At 53.6% G+C, this 18,162-nt stretch overlaps 1 protein-coding gene across 2 annotated transcripts in view; it reads left to right on the top strand.

The window, feature by feature from the left end:
* Positions 1-390: 390 nt before the first annotated feature.
* Positions 391-18,162, top strand: part of GABRR2 (gamma-aminobutyric acid type A receptor subunit rho2) — a 55,377-nt gene continuing 37,605 nt past the window's right edge. Inside the window, exons 1-2 of one of the 2 annotated variants that reach the window (XM_008263204.5) lie at positions 391-700; positions 11,503-11,609. In XM_008263204.5, the coding sequence (XP_008261426.2) occupies positions 588-700; positions 11,503-11,609 (220 nt within the window). In that variant the 5' untranslated portion in view covers positions 391-587. Of the gene's footprint in view, positions 701-8,921; positions 9,094-11,502; positions 11,610-18,162 lie in introns of those variants that run through there. The other variant, XM_070073786.2, reaches the window with a different exon arrangement.

An 18,162-nucleotide genomic window follows, 5' to 3' on the forward strand; every position in this document is an offset into this window, starting at 1 on the left:
TTAAAAAAATATGATGTGCATTCTGGGGGAAAGTGTCCTTGGCCACAGGGAAAATATATTCTCTTAGACCAGGGAATAAAGCAACCTCTGAAAACAGGATGATTTGCGTGTACGGAAGGCAGGTTCCACCTTCTTGCGCTTCTCTGAGGAGAGAGGCTGACCCTCTGCTGGATGTGACAGGCTGGCTTTCTGTAGTCAGAGTGGTGGATTAATGATCTCAGCAAAAAGCTGGCATGTTCAAGAGATTTAATTTTTTTATGTAACAGTTTTAGCCAAAGCTGTTCTAGGCTTCAGTGGAAGCAGAGTTTCACCGAAGGCCAAACTTCTTGACTAATGGCCAATCAGCAAGCAGAAGGGAGGGCAAGCTGGGTGTTTGTGTCACGGTCGGTTGTGCAGGGGTGGGGGTGGGAGAGGCTCCGGTAGCAGACAGTAAATCGGGAGAGTCAGCTCAGCGCTGCCTGCCAGGCCCTCCGAGCCTCTCAGCGAAGCACCGTCGGGCAGCAGGCTGAATCAATGGTTAAGGCAGCGGGGGCTCGCCCCAGTGCAGGCTCCTGGAAAGCAGCTGGTTTCATCACAGACATCCACAGATGCCTTACTTGACAAGGCTCGTTTTGTTTTTGTTTTGCTTGGTGCTCCTCGTGGAGAGCAGAAAGCCCAGAAGGAAGAGATGGACAGGGCAGCTGGAATCACCCAGGTCAAGGTAAGGTCATGGGCGGGAGTGGAGGGAGGTCACTGTGCAGCAGGTGCACGGTGGCGGGAGAGCCCCCGACGAGGGCTGGGGGTCCTGTAGAATCCAGGTCCTGTACTGAGCTGGCCACACACACTCTGTGTTAAGCGCTGAGGACAGAGCTCAAACTCTGATGCCTGGGCTCAGCTGTTGTATTTTGCTTTAAGGCAGAGAGTTGGTGCCTCACTCGGGAGAAATCTTTCTACCCCTCTACTGTGTGACTTTGTGGCTCAGGATTCCCATGGATGGCTTGCTAGATAATTCCACCCAAGCATTTGGGAGAAACTGCATACGGGAACTAATCTAAACCGTTAAGAAAAAATATATAATCAGGAATTGTCTTCTATAAATTGTTTGGTAGGTGATCACTCTGTAATAGTGTTGGGTTTCATTTTGCCAATTGGAATCTTAGAAAAGGCATTTGGAATTTGCTACAGTTTTCAGGGATATACATGTAGACAACAGTGAATGCCACCTCATGATGTAATGGAGACGTTCCTAAGAAATACTGGTTAGGCCCAAAATTTGCATTCAGGATCATTACATTACAAATCTAAGTTCCTCGGTAAGTGTGTGTTGCGCTGATGTAGAAGTGTGATACTCCAGGATGGAGGGAGACATAGGAGCAGTGAAGCTTGACGATGAGGAAAGAACAGTGGCTGCGACACAAACACCTTATGTGGGCTGTTGCACATCTCTTCCATTTTGGACAAGTTACCAGTGGATTTGAATATAAACTCAGATCTTCTGGTGCATTTTCTAGGTCAGTGGTCTCCAAATCTTTTTTTAAAATTTATTTTAAATTTGAAAGGCAAAGGGAGAGAGGGAGAGAAGGGGGGCGGGCAGAGGAAGGGTAGCTCTGGTTTTCTCCCCAAATGCCCACAAGAGCTGAGACTGGGCTAGGCTGAAGCCAAGAGCCAGGAACTCTATGGGTCTCCCAGTGGGTGGCAGGGATCCAAGGACTTGAATCACAACCTGTTACTGCCCAGGGTGTCCATTAGCAGGAAGCTGGAATTGAGAGTGAAGCCAAGGCTTGAACCCAGATAGTCCGATATGGGATGCAGGAGTCCCGAGTGGTTGCTTATCCTGCCCTAAATAGTTTTTATCATGCACTGCTATCAGTGGCAATTTTTGAAAAATATATATTTAAATACAGATTATATACCTGTACTATTATAAATATGTACATTAAAGCTTGATGCCTTCCATATTTTTAGAAAACAATAATGATAGGGCCTGACGTTGTGGCACAGTGGGTAAAGCTGTCCCTGCAACGCTGCCATCCCATATGGGCACTGGTTCACATACCGGCTGCTGCACTTCTGATCCAGTTCCCTGCTCATGCACCTGGGAAAAGCAGCGGAAGATGGCCCCTGCCACCCACACAGGAGACCCGGATGAAGCTCCTGGCTCCTGGCTCTGGTATGACCCAGCATTAGCTGTTGGGGCCATCTGGGGAGTAAGCCAGCAGGTGGAAGATCTGTCTCTCCCTCTCTCTGTAAATCTTTCAAAATGAATGTCTTTTTTAAAAAATGGAAAACACTAAAGATAAATAATAGTTACACTCTCTGCTGCTCAGACTGCAGTGGCGATTACAGCTCAGGGAGATGCGGGATACTCACTGGGGCCAAGTTCTACTCGGCTGAAAACAGCAGAGCAGAGCCCTCCAGTAGGTTGGGGCAGAGCCCTGCTCTGAAAGGCTTATTCTCACTTACGTCGCCAGAACCGTGGGCTGTTGAACAGACAGGGACCTCAGAGGCCGTCTGCTCCAGCTCTGATTCTGCGATAGGTGAATAGGCAGTGTGTGGAGTTGGGTTCCAGTGTCAAAGAGGGTCAGGAAACCCTGGATGTGATCATTTTCCAGAGATGTTTTCAGACAGAATGTCTAGCAGCTTTATGAGATAAGCGGGCACCGTGAATCTTAGAGAGAGGACTAAATCACACAGTGCTTCTCAGAACAAGTACCAACAACAACTCCACGGTCTCCTTTGGACCGTCTTGTGCGACCAGGCACATGCTGGACAGCTCTCTCCATAGGCTCTTTGTCCAGGTGCAGATGCGGTGGCTCAGAGGCAGGAGTGATTCCCGGTGCTTGCAAGGGGCTCCACAGGGCTGGAACCCAGGTCTTCGATCTACTCAGGCTGGAGAGGAAGCATTGCTTGCAATGCTTTAATGTCCCTCCCCTAAGAATGGTGCAGGCATTGGCAGGAACCCACTGGGGATCCCCAGAGAGCCAGCTGGGCAGCCTGGTGCCGGCACAGCATCTGCATAGCATCTTCCCCGGACAGCCCCACGAGCCTGGGGACAGAGTAAACCTGACTCTTAGGGATAGGGAAAATTTCTTTAAAATGCTTATGTGGGAAGAGAAGAACATGTACAAATTAAAAATTAGTTTTGAATCGACCATGGGGGAAAAGGATAGGGCACCCGGTTCTCAGCTGTGTGCATGTACAGGGCATGCACACGGCCAGACAGCCACGGAGCTGTGTCCCAGAAATGCTTCAGTCAAGCCCGGGACAGCTCACCCCCGAAACCAGCTCTGTTAGTAGACAGGTACAAAATGACCCAACCTGTTCTGAGTGCAGCCGGACGGCACCTGCTCTCTGCAGGTCAGCTCCTTTCCTTACAGGTCTCAGTGACACCCTGCACGCGGTCTCCCGCTCACACACCATGACCACGCCTTCTAGCCCGGCAGCCCTCTCTTGCATCGCGCTGACTGAGGCACTCACGTCATACACGCGTTCTGGCCCTTGACTGCTCTCTCAAAGCTGGCTGCTGCTCTGCTGACCCTGTGTGTCCCCAGTGAGCCTGCCATCGGCTTTGTACCACCCCCTCTACCCCTGCCCCAGATGGCCTCCTGACTCCGTAATCGCCACCCCCTCCTGCCCTCGCAGGCTCTTCTCCCCCGATCTGAAATATAAACCGAACTCTGGGCCCTGGGAGACTGGGCTGTCTGGATAATCCCAATGTCCCTGGGGGTCTGCGAGCCTGGAGCTCCCCTGCCTGTTTTCCCCTCCGCGTTGGCAGCCTCTGGGGACTGTGTGCCCAAGCCATCCTCCTCCTGGTTTGCAGGACCCAGGAGCAGCTCTGCCCTCCTACCCCCTACCTCCTGCAGCCCTTACCCTTCACAGAGTAGCTTAGGGACAGAGAAGCAGTTGAGAGGTCAGAAAGTAAGGCTAGGCCCTAGAGCTGCCCCTGTCTGGCAGTGCAGCTGTGGGCCCTCATCTCTCTGAACCCCACTTTCTCCAGGGAAGTGGTGAAACCCTCCCTGCTGGGAGCGTGTGGGGTGAGTGTGAAGTCTGCAGCTCAGGGTCTCCGCGGAGAGACGTGGTGCACTTGGACGTGGTTAGTGCCATTGCTATCATGCCCAGTAAGCCACACCACAGTGCAGCGGACACATTTCGCTTCTTTCTTCTCCCCACCCCCCCTCAAAGACTGGGACCGAGCGCCCATGAAGGTGGCTGCCCTGCTGTGTGGTGGGGCTCAGGAGTCTGGGTTCTGGGGCTGAGACCAGCGGGGCAGTGCCCAGCCGTCTCCTGGGCGAAGATGAAGCTCATGCAAATAGCCTGAGGCTCAGGCTTTTAGTGGCAAGAGTTACCACACAGCTGGCTCCTTTTAAGAAAAACCCACCACCCTGAGGCCTCAGCAGTGGCAGGATTGAAACCTCCTGTCTCTTGCTGGGCGGTGGCAACCTGGGAGTTCCGGTCCCCTAATCCTCCCCTAAATGGATGTGGAAACTCTGCTGACGGGGGAGGGATTTGCTCCCCACGAGGCAGAGGGGCAGCGAGCTGCTGCTCTCACAATTTAATGTCTGTGATCTGCTAAGCCCTGGGCTGAGCTCTTCATCCGCCTTCTGGGCGTCTCAGCTGCTGCGCTGGGACCTGGCCCCTCACGCTCTCACTGCTGGGAAACAGGCTTGGCTCACCTGGCTCCTGGAGGCCAGCGAGCAGGCAAGCTCCTGAGAAGGCTCCAAGCCGTATTCCTGCCTGCTTCCTGGGGACCAGGCTTCAGCCCCCTATCACAGCCTAGAGCTGGGAGGAAGTTCGTGGTAGTCAGCTTTTCGTCCCTGTAGCAAACGCCCTAGAGAAGCTACTTGGGAAGCTCATGGTTCTGGAGAGTCACGGTGCAAGATCGGTTTGGCTTCTGGTGACACCGGGGAGTGTGCCAATGTGTGGAGGATCACATGGGGAGCCAGCAAGCAGGGAGAACAGATGAGTCCACCTCCACTTTCATAATCACCCCTCTCCCAGAAACTTCCTTCCAAAGGTACCCAGCACCCGCACATCGACCTAAGAGCCCCGCCCCCCGCCAGGCCTCTCTGGAAAACCAACAGACTTCCCACCTTCTTCTTCTTCTTCTTCTTCTTCTTTTTTTTTTTTTTTTGACAGGCAGAGTGGACAGTGAGAGAGAGAGACAGAAAGGTCTTCCTTTGCCGTTGGTTCACCCTCCAATGGCCACCGCGGCCGGCGCGCTGCGGCCGGCACACTGCGCTGATCCGATGGCAGGAGCCAGGTACTTCGACCGGGACTAGAACCCGGTGTGCTGGCCCTGCAAGGCAGAGGATTAGCCTAGTGAGCCGCGGCGCCAGCCCCCACCTTCTTAGTACCATCAACATAGGACTTTGGTGCTTAAATGTCCACAGGCCTCTGCTCCTGGGCACGTGCAGCTACAAAGGGTTTGTCCAAAAGCAAATCCGGTCAGGGCTTCCCTCTCCAGCTGCCTCACGCCTTCCATGGTTTTCCCGTTGCCTTTTTTTTTTTTTTTTAAAGATTTATTTATTTATCTGAAAGTCAGAGTTAAAAGAGAGAAAAGGAGAGGCAGAGAGAGGGAGAAATCTTCCATCTGTTGGTTCACTCCCCAGTTGGCCATAATGGCTGGAGCTGCACCGATCCAAAGCCAGGAGACAGGAGCTTCTAGGTCTCCCACGTGGGTTCAGGGGCCCAAGGACTTGGGCCATCTTCTACTGCTTTCCCAGGTCATAGCAGATAGCTGGATCAGAAGTGGAGCGGCCAGGCTCAAACCGGTGCCCACATGGGATGCTGGCACTGCAGGCGGAGGCTTTACCTGCTAGGCCACAGTGCCAGCCCCTCATTGCCTCTGGATAAAAACCAGATTCTTCCTGTGATTCCCAAGGCTGCTGCTGGCCCCTGCAGCCTCATTCTTTCCTCTTCAGTGACACACCCCCTTTTCATTTCCCACTTTTTTTTTTTTTTTTGATAGGCAGAGTTAGAGAGAGAGACAGAGAGAAAGATCTTCCTTTTCCATTGGTTCACCCCATAATGGCTGCTACGGCCAGTGTGCTGCACCAATCCGAACCCAGGAGCCAGGTGCTTCCTCCTGGTCTCCCATGTGGGTGCAGGGCCCAAGCACTTGGGCCATCCTCCACTGCCTTCCCAGGTCACATCAGAGAGCTGGACTCAAAGAGGAGCAACCAGGACAGAATCTGGTGCCCCAACCGGGATTAGAACCCAGGGTGCCGGCGCTACAGGTGGAGGATTAGCCACGTGAGCCGCGGTGCCGGACTCCCCGCTTTTCATTTAAAGCTCACTCATCCTTCGGCCTAGGTCACTTCAAACTCAGCGTGTCCCAAACCAACCTGTGCATGTGCTGAGTTTAAAGGGCAACAGGAGGCCCCACTGGAGGTATTCAGTCATGCAGAGAGGGAGGGGGATGCCCTGGGACTCATCCACCTGGTGACAACAGTGTAAGCCCTGCACAGTAAGCTTGCCCAAGTCAATGCACATGGGAGGGAAGGGAGCTGGGACAGGGCCTTGGGGATGCTGGCATTTAAGGACGGGCTGAGGAGGGGACTGAGACGCGACCATGAGAGAGGAAGGAGGAAAACCGAGGGCCTAGTCCTACAAGCAACAGCCAGCAGAGGCGTGGTCTTGTCTCTAGCTGTGAAGCCCCCGCACCCCCCCACCCCCCAAAGGAGCACAGGCAAGGCCAGGGTTGGGCACAAAGGGACAAGAAGTGGCTGGGAGTGAGGAAGTGGCAACAGCCTGTGGAACGCAGCTCTCTGGGAGATTTATTTGAGGGGTGGGGAGGGGAGAGAAGAAAGTGGTCCCCCCATAAAACATGGGGTTTTCAGAGCAGTGACTCTGAGTTTATAATATTGTGGTGGATCTGTGTTGGTATGCATTTGTGCAAACCCTTCAAAGTGACACCACTGGGAGTGAGCACTAATGTGAACCAGGGGCCCCTGGGAATGCAGGGCTTACAAGTCACCACTTGTAAGAAATGCACCACCCTGTGCTGCATGTGGTGACGGGGAGACCATGTGTGTGCTTAGGGGCCGGAGGCATAGGGGAAATTCTCATGCCTTCTGTTGAGTTGTGCTGGGAACCTAAAATTGCTCTTTTAAAAAGCAGTTTTTAAATACTGTTTTCATAAGGGACATATTTAGAGAAGGATATAATTAACACACATATTCTGCTTTCTGAAATGGGGATTAGAGGGGGCTGGCGCTGTGGCACAGTGCGTAAAGCCACCTCCTGCAGTGCTGGCATCCCACATGAGTGCCAGTTTTGAGTCCTGGCTGCTCTGCTTCTGGTCCAGCTCCCTGCTAATACACCTGGGAAAGCAGTAGAAGATGCCCAGGTACTGGGCCCCTGCTCCCATATGGGAGACCTGGAAGAAGCTCCTGGCTTCAGATCAGCCCAGCTCTGGCCTTTGTGGCCATTTGGGGATTGAATCAGCAGATGGAAGATCTCTGTCTCTCCTCTCTGACTTTCAAGTCAATCTTAAAAAAATAATAAACGGGAGTTAGAGGAGATGTGGTGTCTGCTTAATTTTGATTCTAAAGGGAGAGGCTTGAATCTGATTTGAATGCTGAAGGGAATGAGTGGTGAGAGAGAAGCGGAGGCTGTGGGGGTGAGGCGGGGGGCAGAGTGCAAAGAGCCGCCAGGGTGCGGGTGGCTCTCCCGGTGATGTTGACAGGAGGAGCTGAATGGAGAGACAGAGAAACAGGCAGGGCCTGGGCCCTGGTTGGACAATGACACGGAAGTGTAGGGCTTCGAGCAGCAGGCCAGCAGTTCCAAAAGTGAAGCTGTGAGCTGGGGATTCCTGGCTCGTGGGGGAAACCTCTGCGCCAGCACTGAGCAATGAAACCCTCTGTGACGGGTGTTCTCGCTCGTATGCTGGGCAGCAGCCATGCACGGCTAGTGTAGTTGAGAAACGAACCGGAACACTCGTAGTTAATTTAACTTCACAGTCACACGTGAGTATCGGCTGCTTTACTGAGGAGCACGGCTTCAGACCTCCCACGCGTTACCCCATCTGGGCAGAGCTGGTCCAGAATGAAAGGCGACAACGATTTCATAGGAAGCGGCCACGACCTCGCGAGAGGGAACGTGGTTCCCGCCACAGAGTTTAAGCAGGAAACAAGCTTGTGTCTCTCCGAAGAGAATGTAGGTGGGCACCTAGCCTGGCAGTTTAGAAGCTGGTTGAGATGCCTGCATTCCACGCTGGAGCACCCTGGGTTCCGCACCCAGAGCAAGCTCTGACTCCAGCTTCCTGCTAATGCGCACCATAGGAGGTAGCAGCGATGGCTCGGGCAGCCGAGTCCTTGCTGCACGTAGGAGGCCTGGCTGGAGTCCCAGGTCCTGGCTCCAGCCTGGTGCCGCCATGGCAGTTGCAGGAATTTTAGGAAATGAACCAGCTGTTAGGAGATCTCCATCTCTGTCTCTAACCTAATTGTTCTTTTAAGTGAATGAAGTGTGACGAGAGTATGGGGAATAAAATAAGTGTGTATGTAAATGAACAAACACTCAAAACAGAACCTCTCTATTTCTGAGAAACTTCAATAAGCTGCACATGGCAGAGACCCACAGACAAGCCCCGAGAGGTGGGGGTCCAGTTCCCCAATCTGCACACCTAAACCCTCGGCACCCACATGCACCGCCCGAGGCCTCGGGTCAAGGCCCATCCCCCAGTTCTCAACCACAGCTGCACCGTGGGGTCATCCGGGAGATTTCAAGAACTCCCAGTGCTTAGGCCTCCGCCGAAGCAAATCAAACCTCTGTGTTCGGCCTTGAACAACTCCTTCCCCTCTCGAAAGAGGAAATAACCCAACCCAAACCTCTGCGGGGTAGGACTTAGCCTGCAGGAGTTTCAGAACCTCCCTGGGGGCTGAGAATCTGTGACCCAGTCTGCAAGTCACCGATTTAGTCACAGCATCAGCAGATGGTGTGTGTCATCATTAAGGTGTTGCAGGAGCTAAACTGTTAAGTCAGGAGTACCAGTTCTTAGCCTGGCCTCCCCGCCTGTCAGCCGGGGTTTCCAGACTGCTTGTGTCCGGGCTCTGCCCCAGAGACGTGCGTTGCTGGGCTTGTGCCGGGCAGGAACCCGCGAGTCTAGCAGAACAGGTAGGAGGCCGTGGACTCCTTCCTTCTTTCTTCCCCCTTTTTTACTTTTCTTGTTCACTGAGGGCCCTGTCAGTAGACTCTTACTTTAGCATCTTAGATTTGACTGCTTTAGGATAGCGTGCATCTTGGTAAAATAAAGCAAATGACTGGGAATAAGTGTGAAAGACAGGGAAAAGAGAGTCACTCCTTTGTACTCTGGTTTACAGGAAGTAGCCTGACCCAGGCTCCAGCGCTAGGTGGCCGAGGTGGCTCTGTCCCCAGCTGGGGCCTCACTCGCCGCTGGCTGGCTGTGCATGGCTTTCCCGGGCACAGGGGCTCTGCAGACAGCCACCCTGACTGATGGGGAGTACCAGATCTGGCTGGGGAAAACCTGCATTGCCAGACTTTAACTGTGCTGGTCTTAGAATTCTATTTATCAGGCCTGCTCTGTGGTGTAGCGGGTAAAGCCGCCTCCTGTAGTGCCAGCATCCCATATGGGCACTGATTCAAGTCCTGGCTGCTCCACTTCTGATGTAGCTCCCTGATAATTTGCCTAGAAAAGCAGCAGAAGACAACCCAAGTAGGCCCCTGCACCCACGTAGGAGACCCGGAAGAAGCGACCATTTGGAGAGTGAACAAGCAGATGAAAGCTCTCTCTCTCTGTAACTCTTTCAAATACATAAATATTTTAAAAAGATTCACCTTTATCACAGAACCATTTTTATTATAACAGTATTTTAAAAAATATTTTATTTGAAAGAGTTACAGAGAGAGGTAGAGAGAGGTCTTCTATCTGCTGGTTCATTCTCCAGATGGCCGCAACAGCCAGAGCTGCGCTGATCCAAAGCCAGGAGCTTCCTCTGGGTCTCCCATGCGGGTGCAGGGGCCCAAGGACCCAGGCCATCTTCTACTGCTTTCCCAGGCCACAGCAGAGAACTGGATTGGAAGAGGAGCAGTCGGGATTCGAACCAGTGCCCATATGGGATGCTGGTGCTTTAGGCCAGGGCTCTAATTGTTATGCCCAGTTCAATTGTCCCCAAAGACCACCAAGGAGCCGATACCACTGTAAAGTGCACGAGAGTTTTATTGCAGGTCTGGGCCTGGACTCTCAATCAACACCGATGCAGCGGGTCTGAATTGAGAGCCCTGACCCTTCAGTTAATATGGTTTTTATAGGGTTTTCAGAGACATTCTACACATTATGGTACCATTTAGCAAATCATCTCATCCCGCGGGAAATTCAAAGGACATCTCAGAATTGATTAGTGCATCCAGTGGCGGGAACAGACCCAGTAAAGATGGTTGGATGGCTTTGGGGTTGATGCCTTTTAAATTGGTTGGCTGAAGCATAGGGTCTGAGCTGCTGGGGTGTACGTGCCGAACCGCAGGGTCTCGGGAAGCTATCAATGACCTTAATTGCCCTGAGAAGACACCAGGATCTCTAGGTATTTGTCTGCTCTCTGCTAATTGGCTGTTGCTAGGAGAGTTTACTACAAGGGGAGTTCATTTATTTACTTTTAGGAGCTTCTGGCTCAGGGCTCAGGGCCTGGTCAGGCCCAAGTTACAAGATGGAGGCCTAATTTAAAATAGTTGCACCTTGATCCAGGCTCAGGTCTCATATAACCTGCTGCGCCATAGTGCCGGCCCCTATAACAGTATTTTTTAAAGTTATTTTTATTCATTTGGAAGACAGAGCAAGAGAGAAGAACCTTCCATCCCCTGGCTCACTCCTGTATCAGTGTCTTTCTCTCCAAATGCGTGCCACAGCAGACACTGAGCCAGGCCCGAGTCAGGAGTCAGGAACTCCTTTTTGTCTTCCATGTACTTGAGCCATCACCTGCTACCTTTCAAGTACATTAGCAAGAAGCTGGATCGGAAGCCGAAGTGGGACCTGACCCCAGGCATTCTGATATAAGAAGCAGGCATCCCAAGTGGCGGCTTCACTAACTGTGCTACAATATTGCTCTAAATTTTGTAAAAACTTAATGAATTGGAAACAGAGGGAAAGAGAGCGCCCATCTGCTGGTTTACGCCCCCTCCTGCCTGTAACCACTGAGACTGGTTCTGATCAAGCCAGGGCTCAGAGCTCCCGTTTGTCTCCCACCTGGGTAGCAGGGACCCAAGTATTTGAGCCTCACCTGCTGCCTCCCAGGTGCATTAGCAGGAAGCTGGATTGGAAGTAGAGATGGGACTTGAGCCAGGCACTTGGAGATGGGCTGTGGGCATCCCAAGTACAGCGCAACCCCCCCACCCCTGCCTGCACCACAGCACCTGCTCCTAACTGAAAGTTTTTGAAGAGAGAAAAATCATCATAATCCTCCACCACTTGCCACAACCATCTTCGTCCAGTCCGCATCAGGATGATTTGGAGCTTGTTAAGGGGAGGGGCCGTGCTGCCCATGGAGAAACAGGTCTCGCTTGTCGTTGCAGCCACCTGTATAAGAAGAACCTCGATGTGACCAAAGTCCACAAGGGCAAGCCGCAGCCACTTCTCCGAGTGGATGACCACGACTTCACCATGAGGCCGGCTTTTGGAGGTAGGACTGACATCCGCCCCTCGGTGCCGGGTCAGGACTGGCCCCCCGGGGCTGCATGGTGCTGCCTGGGGCTGGTTCTCCAGGTCACGGCCCTTCCTAGGCAGGTGTGGTTTTCCCACCCACAGGCAGAAGAATCCAGCTCTGGTTCTGGAGTCCCTCAGAGTGTCAGGGAGAGGAGAGCGGGCAGGAAGCAGCTGCGGGTGGCTCAGCTGTCTGCCTTCACCAGGGACACCAGCCTGCTGTTACCAGTTTTTCTTTTTGCCAAAAAAAAAAAAAAAAAAAAAAAAGGGCAGGCTGGGCAAGTCAGTCATAAAATGGCTCCTCTGCCTGGCTGGCCTGGGACTGGCTGGGGAGTTCTGGTTATAAGGGGCCACGGGCTTTCCCATGCAGCCTAATGCATTGTAAAGCTCACCTGCACACCTGCCCCAGAGGAGCTTCCCCGCCTGTGGGGTCAGGGAGGGGAGGCATGGCCAGCCAACTGTCCTTGCTGGGACCTGGAGAAATGCCACAGGGGCTGGCGGCACAGTCCGGGCTGACATCACAGAATTCCACAAGCTGGGCACCTTAGGCACACAGGCAACTTATTTCTCCCACTTCTAGAGACTGGAAAAAAGCTCAGGTGCTGGGGTGGCCCCTGGCTAGCCTGGATCTGGGCTCTTGTCTCCATGTGAGAAGAATACAAGGAAGAGATGTAAATAAAGTGAGCAGGAAAGCAAGACTGACTTAAAGCAAAGCCATACTCTTGAAAAAATGACAAGCCCTGGAAAGAATGAGCTGCAAACAAGGGGCAGGGCCATCCTTTTATACCATCTGGAGGCCAGCGCCGCGGCTCACTAGGCTAATCCTCCGCCTAGCGGCGCCGGCACACCGGGTTCTAGTCCGGGTCGGGGCGCTGGATTCTGTCCCGGTTGCCCCTCTTCCAGGCCAGCTCTCTGCTGTGGCCAGGGAGTGCAGTGGAGGATGGCCCAGGTGCTTGGGCCCTGCACCCCATGGGAGACCAGGAAAAGCACCTGGCTCCTGGCTCCTGCCATCGGATCAGCGCGGTGCACCGGCCGCAGCGCGCCGGCCGCGGCAGCCATTGGAGGGTGAACCAATGGCAAAGGAAGACCTTTCTCTCTGTCTCTCTCTCTCTCACTGTCCACTCTGTCAAAAAATAAAAAAAAAAATTAAAAAAAATAAAAATATACCATCTGGAGGCACAGGGCGTGGTATCCGGGTGGAGCTTAATTGAATATTCAAAATGGGTGGGGCTTGAGGAGAGCCCTTTTTGGAAACCTCAGGAGTTTCAAGGCGTCGAGTTGCATGATGGGAGTGGGTGTTTTAGCCATGGTAATTTTATTGCAGTGACTTACCAGGCATCATGGGGACGCATCCAGCAGCCCTGTTGTGTATCTTCAGCAGCTGAGGTCTGCACGGAAGGGGGTGGAGTTTTGGTGGTGCGCATGCGGCTGCAGGTGCTGGCAATCCTCAGCTCCTTGCTCTTGCTGCTTCCTTGCTGCTGAGGGCCCAGTTTCTGGTTCATAGATGGCACCTGTCGCTGTGACCTCATGGGGTAGAAGGGGTGCGGGGCCTCGAGGTCTCTTCAAATCCACTTCTCACCTCCCAAAGGCCCCTCACCATCGCGCTGGGGGTGGGGATCTCAGCAAATGCACTTTCCAGGGACATCAGCCTTCATTCAGAGCGGTGGCTGGAAGCGACGCCAGCTGTCTTCACACCAGGCAGGGTGTGGAGTAAGAGCAGCAATTGCATTAGCTCCTTGGGCCAACACCCGTCCTGTGCGTGTGGGGAAACTGAGGCCCAAAGCGTTTCAGCAGAGGGGCCCCTGGCAGGCTGCCTTCCCATACTCCTTGCTCTCTGCCCTTGATCCTCTCTGTTTCCCCGGGGTGACCTTCAGGCGGGTCACCAGTCCTGTCCGGGCCTCCGTTTGCTGGCTGATAAAATGGGGAGAGTAATCCCCTGTGTCTGGGTTGTTGTCCAGATTAGACAAGATAATGTATGTAAAGTCCCTGACACATACTCAGGAAAGCCCAGCTGTCAGGCCTTCCCCTTGTGTGACTGTTAAGGGATTAAGACATTAATTTATCCCAGATGCCTTTGCATTTGAAAAGGTCTCAAAGCCTCTCACTAAATTCCCTGCTCTCTGACACCTGCTAAGCAGAAGGAGCAAAAGTGGCAGATGACAGCCCTGGGACACGCCTGCTTCCCTCCTGGCTACAGTGCTGAGGGTGACCCCGACTCGGTCAACAGGAGGCTGCCATTCATGCGTCTGGTTCCTTGAGTTTCGCTGGGGCCTCTCCACGGGCAGTTCTGCTGGGAAAGGTCATGGTAACAAGGTTTTACTAAATAAGCAGCTTTAACATGGCTGCATCTGCTCCGGGAATCTGCATGAGACGTCCCCATCAGCTGGAAGCTGCCGCTGATCTCTCTCGTACAGAGTCAATTAGGAGTGCAGAGGTCGGCGAGAGGCGAGGGACACTGACAATAATGAGTGACAGCTGCCACCTTCGTGGTGACGATTCTGTGCCAGCCACCACCCTCTTCAAAGTACCCACAGACTCCCATGTGGCCTTTTTAAAAAAAATAAAGGAGGCTGGAACTCAACCTGGGTCTCCCGTATCGGGGCAGGGCCAACCACTGGAATCACCAGCTGTTGCCTCTTCGGGTCACGTTAACAGGAGGCTGGAATGGGGAGTGTTAGGTTTGGAGTAGCTCGGGGTTCTGGCCTTTCATACCCCCCAAAAGGAGAGATGGAGAAAGGAGACCTAGCCGACAGCAAGAGACAGGTTGCTTTATTGAAGCAAAGAGGTTGGCAACAGTCTCCAAGGAGACTGCATCCAGGGCACGCTTAGAGCTGAGCTTTTTTATCTGGTTAAGGAGGGAATTTGCCACCGGAGTGTGTAGGGGTGGGGGGAGAAGGCAGCTGGCGGGAGAGTAGGGGGGCTCTTTGGAGCCTCTGGGAACTTTTCTCTTACCTGTTTCACCAGCTGCCTCAAGCAGCGGATCTGTTTGCCAGTTGCTTTGTAAGAAGTCTGGACGGGTCTGCTTGGGCACCAGGGCCTCAGCTAAAGGGAGAAAACAGGATGGGGGTGGGGGGAGAGGGGGAAAGGGCTAGGGAGGGGCAACATGCCCCTTAGGGAGTGAAGCCAGAACCCATGTGGGCACCCAACCCCTGGTCTAACTGGTAGGCCAGATGCCTGCCCCCTGCATAGGATTTTTTTTTAAAGGTTTATTTTACTTATTTGAAAGGCTGGGTTACAGAGAGGCAGAGAGAGAGGTCTTCCATCTGCTGGTTAACTCCCCAGTTGGCCATAATGGCTGGAGCTGCGCCAGTCCAAAGCCAGGAGCTTATTCTGGGTTTCCCATGTGAGTGCAGGGACCCAAGGACTTGGGCCATCTTCTACTGCTTTCCCAGAGCATAGCAGGAAGCTGGATCGGAAGTGGAGTAGCCAGGACTTGAACCGGCACCCATGTGGGATGCCGGCATTGCAGGCAGCAGCTTTACCTGCTATGCCACAGCGCCAGCCCCTCAGAGCTTAACATAATCCTCTCATCAACTCCAAGATGTGGAGCTAGCATTATCTCCAGGTGAGGAAAGAGGCACAGGAAGGTGGGACTGGCCCAGGTCACACAGCTGCTGAGGCTGGATGCTCGCTACCCCCGGGTTTCTTCCCTATCCTCTCCCTTTTTGTCCCTCAGCAGGGAGCTGAAATATCCCTCAGGCAGAGCTGGCACACTACCTAGGGCCCCAGCACTTTTAGGGCCCTCCCCAAATGTTTTATTTTAGAATCAGAAGGAAAAAAGAAATTTTAGATAGAAGAGATTGTTCTCATAGACACTAACAATTATCTTCACTCCAATCAACTTATAAAATATGCTAATTTTTTATTTTTTTTAATGGAGGAAGAGGCCCACAGAGACAAAAGTGCCCACAGAGGCAAAAAGTGTCCAGTGCGGGGCAGCTGTGTGTCTGGGTGTGGGTGATGCTGTTGTATCTTTCTGTGGGAGGGTGCTGAGCCAGGAGCCTGCACAAAAGCCGGATCAACACCCCTGGTTTATAGAAGAGCCTGGGGCCCGGGGTTCAGTGACAGCCACAGAACAGCTTGGGGAAGGACTAAAGTTTCTCCTTCAGCATCAGTCATACACACGCGCTTTGGGAGCGAGCAGGAGCTGGCTGTCGGGAAGGGCAGGTGATGCCCTGTCATGTCCCCAGAAGGCCCGGTGGTCAGCAGAATTGTGCAACATGCTATGGCCCCAGCCAGGCGGCCTCTTCCTCAAGCCACACTCAAAGAGCAATATGCAGGTGGCAGCTTCACTCGCTAAGCCGGCATCCCTTATGGATGCCAGTTCGAGTCTCAGCTGCTCCACTTCTGATCCAGCTCTCTGCTGTGGCCTGGGAAAGCAGTAGAAGATGGCCCAAGTGCTTGGGCCCCTGCACCTGCATGGGAGACCCGGAAGAAGCTCCTGGCTTCGGATCGGCCCAGCTCCGGCCCTTGCAGCCATCTGGGGAGTGAACCAGTGGATGGAAGACACCCCTTTCTCTGCCTCTGCCTCTCTGTAACTCTACCTTTCAAATAAATAAATCTTAAAAAAAAAAAAAAAAAGAGCGTGTGCACTTCTTGTGCCACAGCCAGTACAGGGCAGACCCTGCCCCCGCCCGGGAAGCTTCTGAGCCTGAACAAGGTCCCTGGTTTGGGGGAAGCTGCAGGGAAGGAACAGGGGTCAGGTGCCTTCCACTAAGCAACGAGTGCAAGTGCGGCTGCTCCTCCTGGCTTCCCGCCTTCTCCCCTCCTCCCCCCTCCCCCATATCCCCCCCCAGGGGGAGGCCCTCAGGGCACCTTTAATTCCCCGAAGAGCTTTCCAGGACGGCCAGATGTCCCTGGGATGAAACCGGGGGAGGGGAGCATGTAGTGAGGCTCCATGAGCCCCAAATAAGAAGCTTTACAACACCCCGAGTCTCAGCCAAGCAGGCGAGATGGGGCTGTCACAGGAGGGGACATCCCACCGGCTGTCCTTTCAACGACCTTTATAACCTATAATCTCTGGGAACATCTGGGGATGGCCTCGAGCCAAGAAGCTGTCCCTGCAGATCCTCTGCTGTCCCGTCCACCCTGAGCCTCACTGGGGGCAGGGGAGCCCCGCCCAGGGGACGGGTGATCTCTGTGAGGAAGGAAGCCCGGCAGGCAGCACATCTGGGTCTCTGTGCAGACAGGAGGAGGTGCCCCTTCCCCGGGGGCAGCCCTGGGACTGCCTGCTGGAGCAGCAGAGCCTCAGGCTCCCCAGGCTCTGCCCCAAGCGCTGGTCTGGCCCAATGCCCCCTTCTCCAGCCCCACGCTCACAGAGCAGCTCATCAAACACAGGTGTCCCTCCGGGACCTTAGTAGTGGAGATGGGTGGGGGAGGGTCTTGGTGCAAGAAAGAATCCAGACGTGAGACGGGGAGCAGTGGTAAGCAAGGCAGCAAGGTTTATGGGGGTAGGGCACCCATCAGAACAGATGGGATAGAATCCGAGAGAGAGAGACTAGACTCTCGGAAAGCAAGGTTGCATGGTTTAATGGAGAGAATGCACCTGGCAGGCCCGGCCTCAGCTCAGGAAAGGCCTGAGAACTGAGCACACAGTCAGTATTCAGGCGGGGCTTATAAGAGAAAGCAGTTCAGTTCTTCCCACTGTTTCTCCTCCCCTTCCTCCTCTTCCTCCAGGACAAAGGGTTTGCTCAGTGTGAGTTAGGTGAAATTCCTCCCAAGGCTTTACCACTCAGTGCTGTTAGACTGGGGAGCCCACCTGGTGCTGGGCAAAGGAGCTGCCCCTAGGGTGCCTGCCTTGGAATAAGGACATAGAGTTTTTATTTTTTTTAAGATTTATTTATTTTATTTGAAAGACAGAGTCACAGGAAGGGAGGGAGGGAGGGGGAGAGAGAGAAAGAGAGAGAGAGCGAGCAAGAGAGAGCTTCCGGTCACTGGTTCACTCTCCAAATGATTGCAATGGTTAGAGCTGGGCTGATCTGAAGCCAGGAGCTAGGAGCTTCTTCAGGGTCTCCCACATGGGTGCCGAGGCCCTAGGACTTGGGCCATCTTCTACTGCTGTCCCAGGCCATAGCAGAGTGCTGAATCAGAAGTGGAGCAGCCAGGTCTCGAACTGGCCGCCCATATGGGATGCCAGCACTGGAGGTGGTGGCCTTACCCATCAACATGATGATTTGATTGCTCAGTGTCGTCAGGCCAGATAGCCCATTTGGTGCTGAGCAGAGAGGATTCTCCTGGGAGCTTTCCTTGGGGGGAGGACTGAGACCACCTGTACAGTTATCAGGGTACCGCAGGACTTTACAGTATGAAGTACCAGGCTACTTCTGAGGCTGTTACATTCTTCTCCGGAGAAACTTTGGTTTTCCTAGGCCCCTCTCACACACATAGGCTAATTTCTAGCTTCCTACCTAACAGCCTCACCTTGTCCCGGGTGTGCCCTCATTCCCTTCTTACTCCTTGGAGAGGGACTTCCACTGCGGCGTGATGCTTCAAAGTCGGTGGCAGAGAAGAATCTGTCTGAGCCTAGATACCCC

The sequence above is a fragment of the Oryctolagus cuniculus genome, chromosome 5 (assembly GCF_051225735.1).
Source record: "Oryctolagus cuniculus isolate XC-2025 breed Fujian yellow rabbit chromosome 5, ASM5122573v1, whole genome shotgun sequence".
In the NCBI taxonomy this organism is placed as follows: Eukaryota; Metazoa; Chordata; class Mammalia; order Lagomorpha; family Leporidae; genus Oryctolagus; species Oryctolagus cuniculus.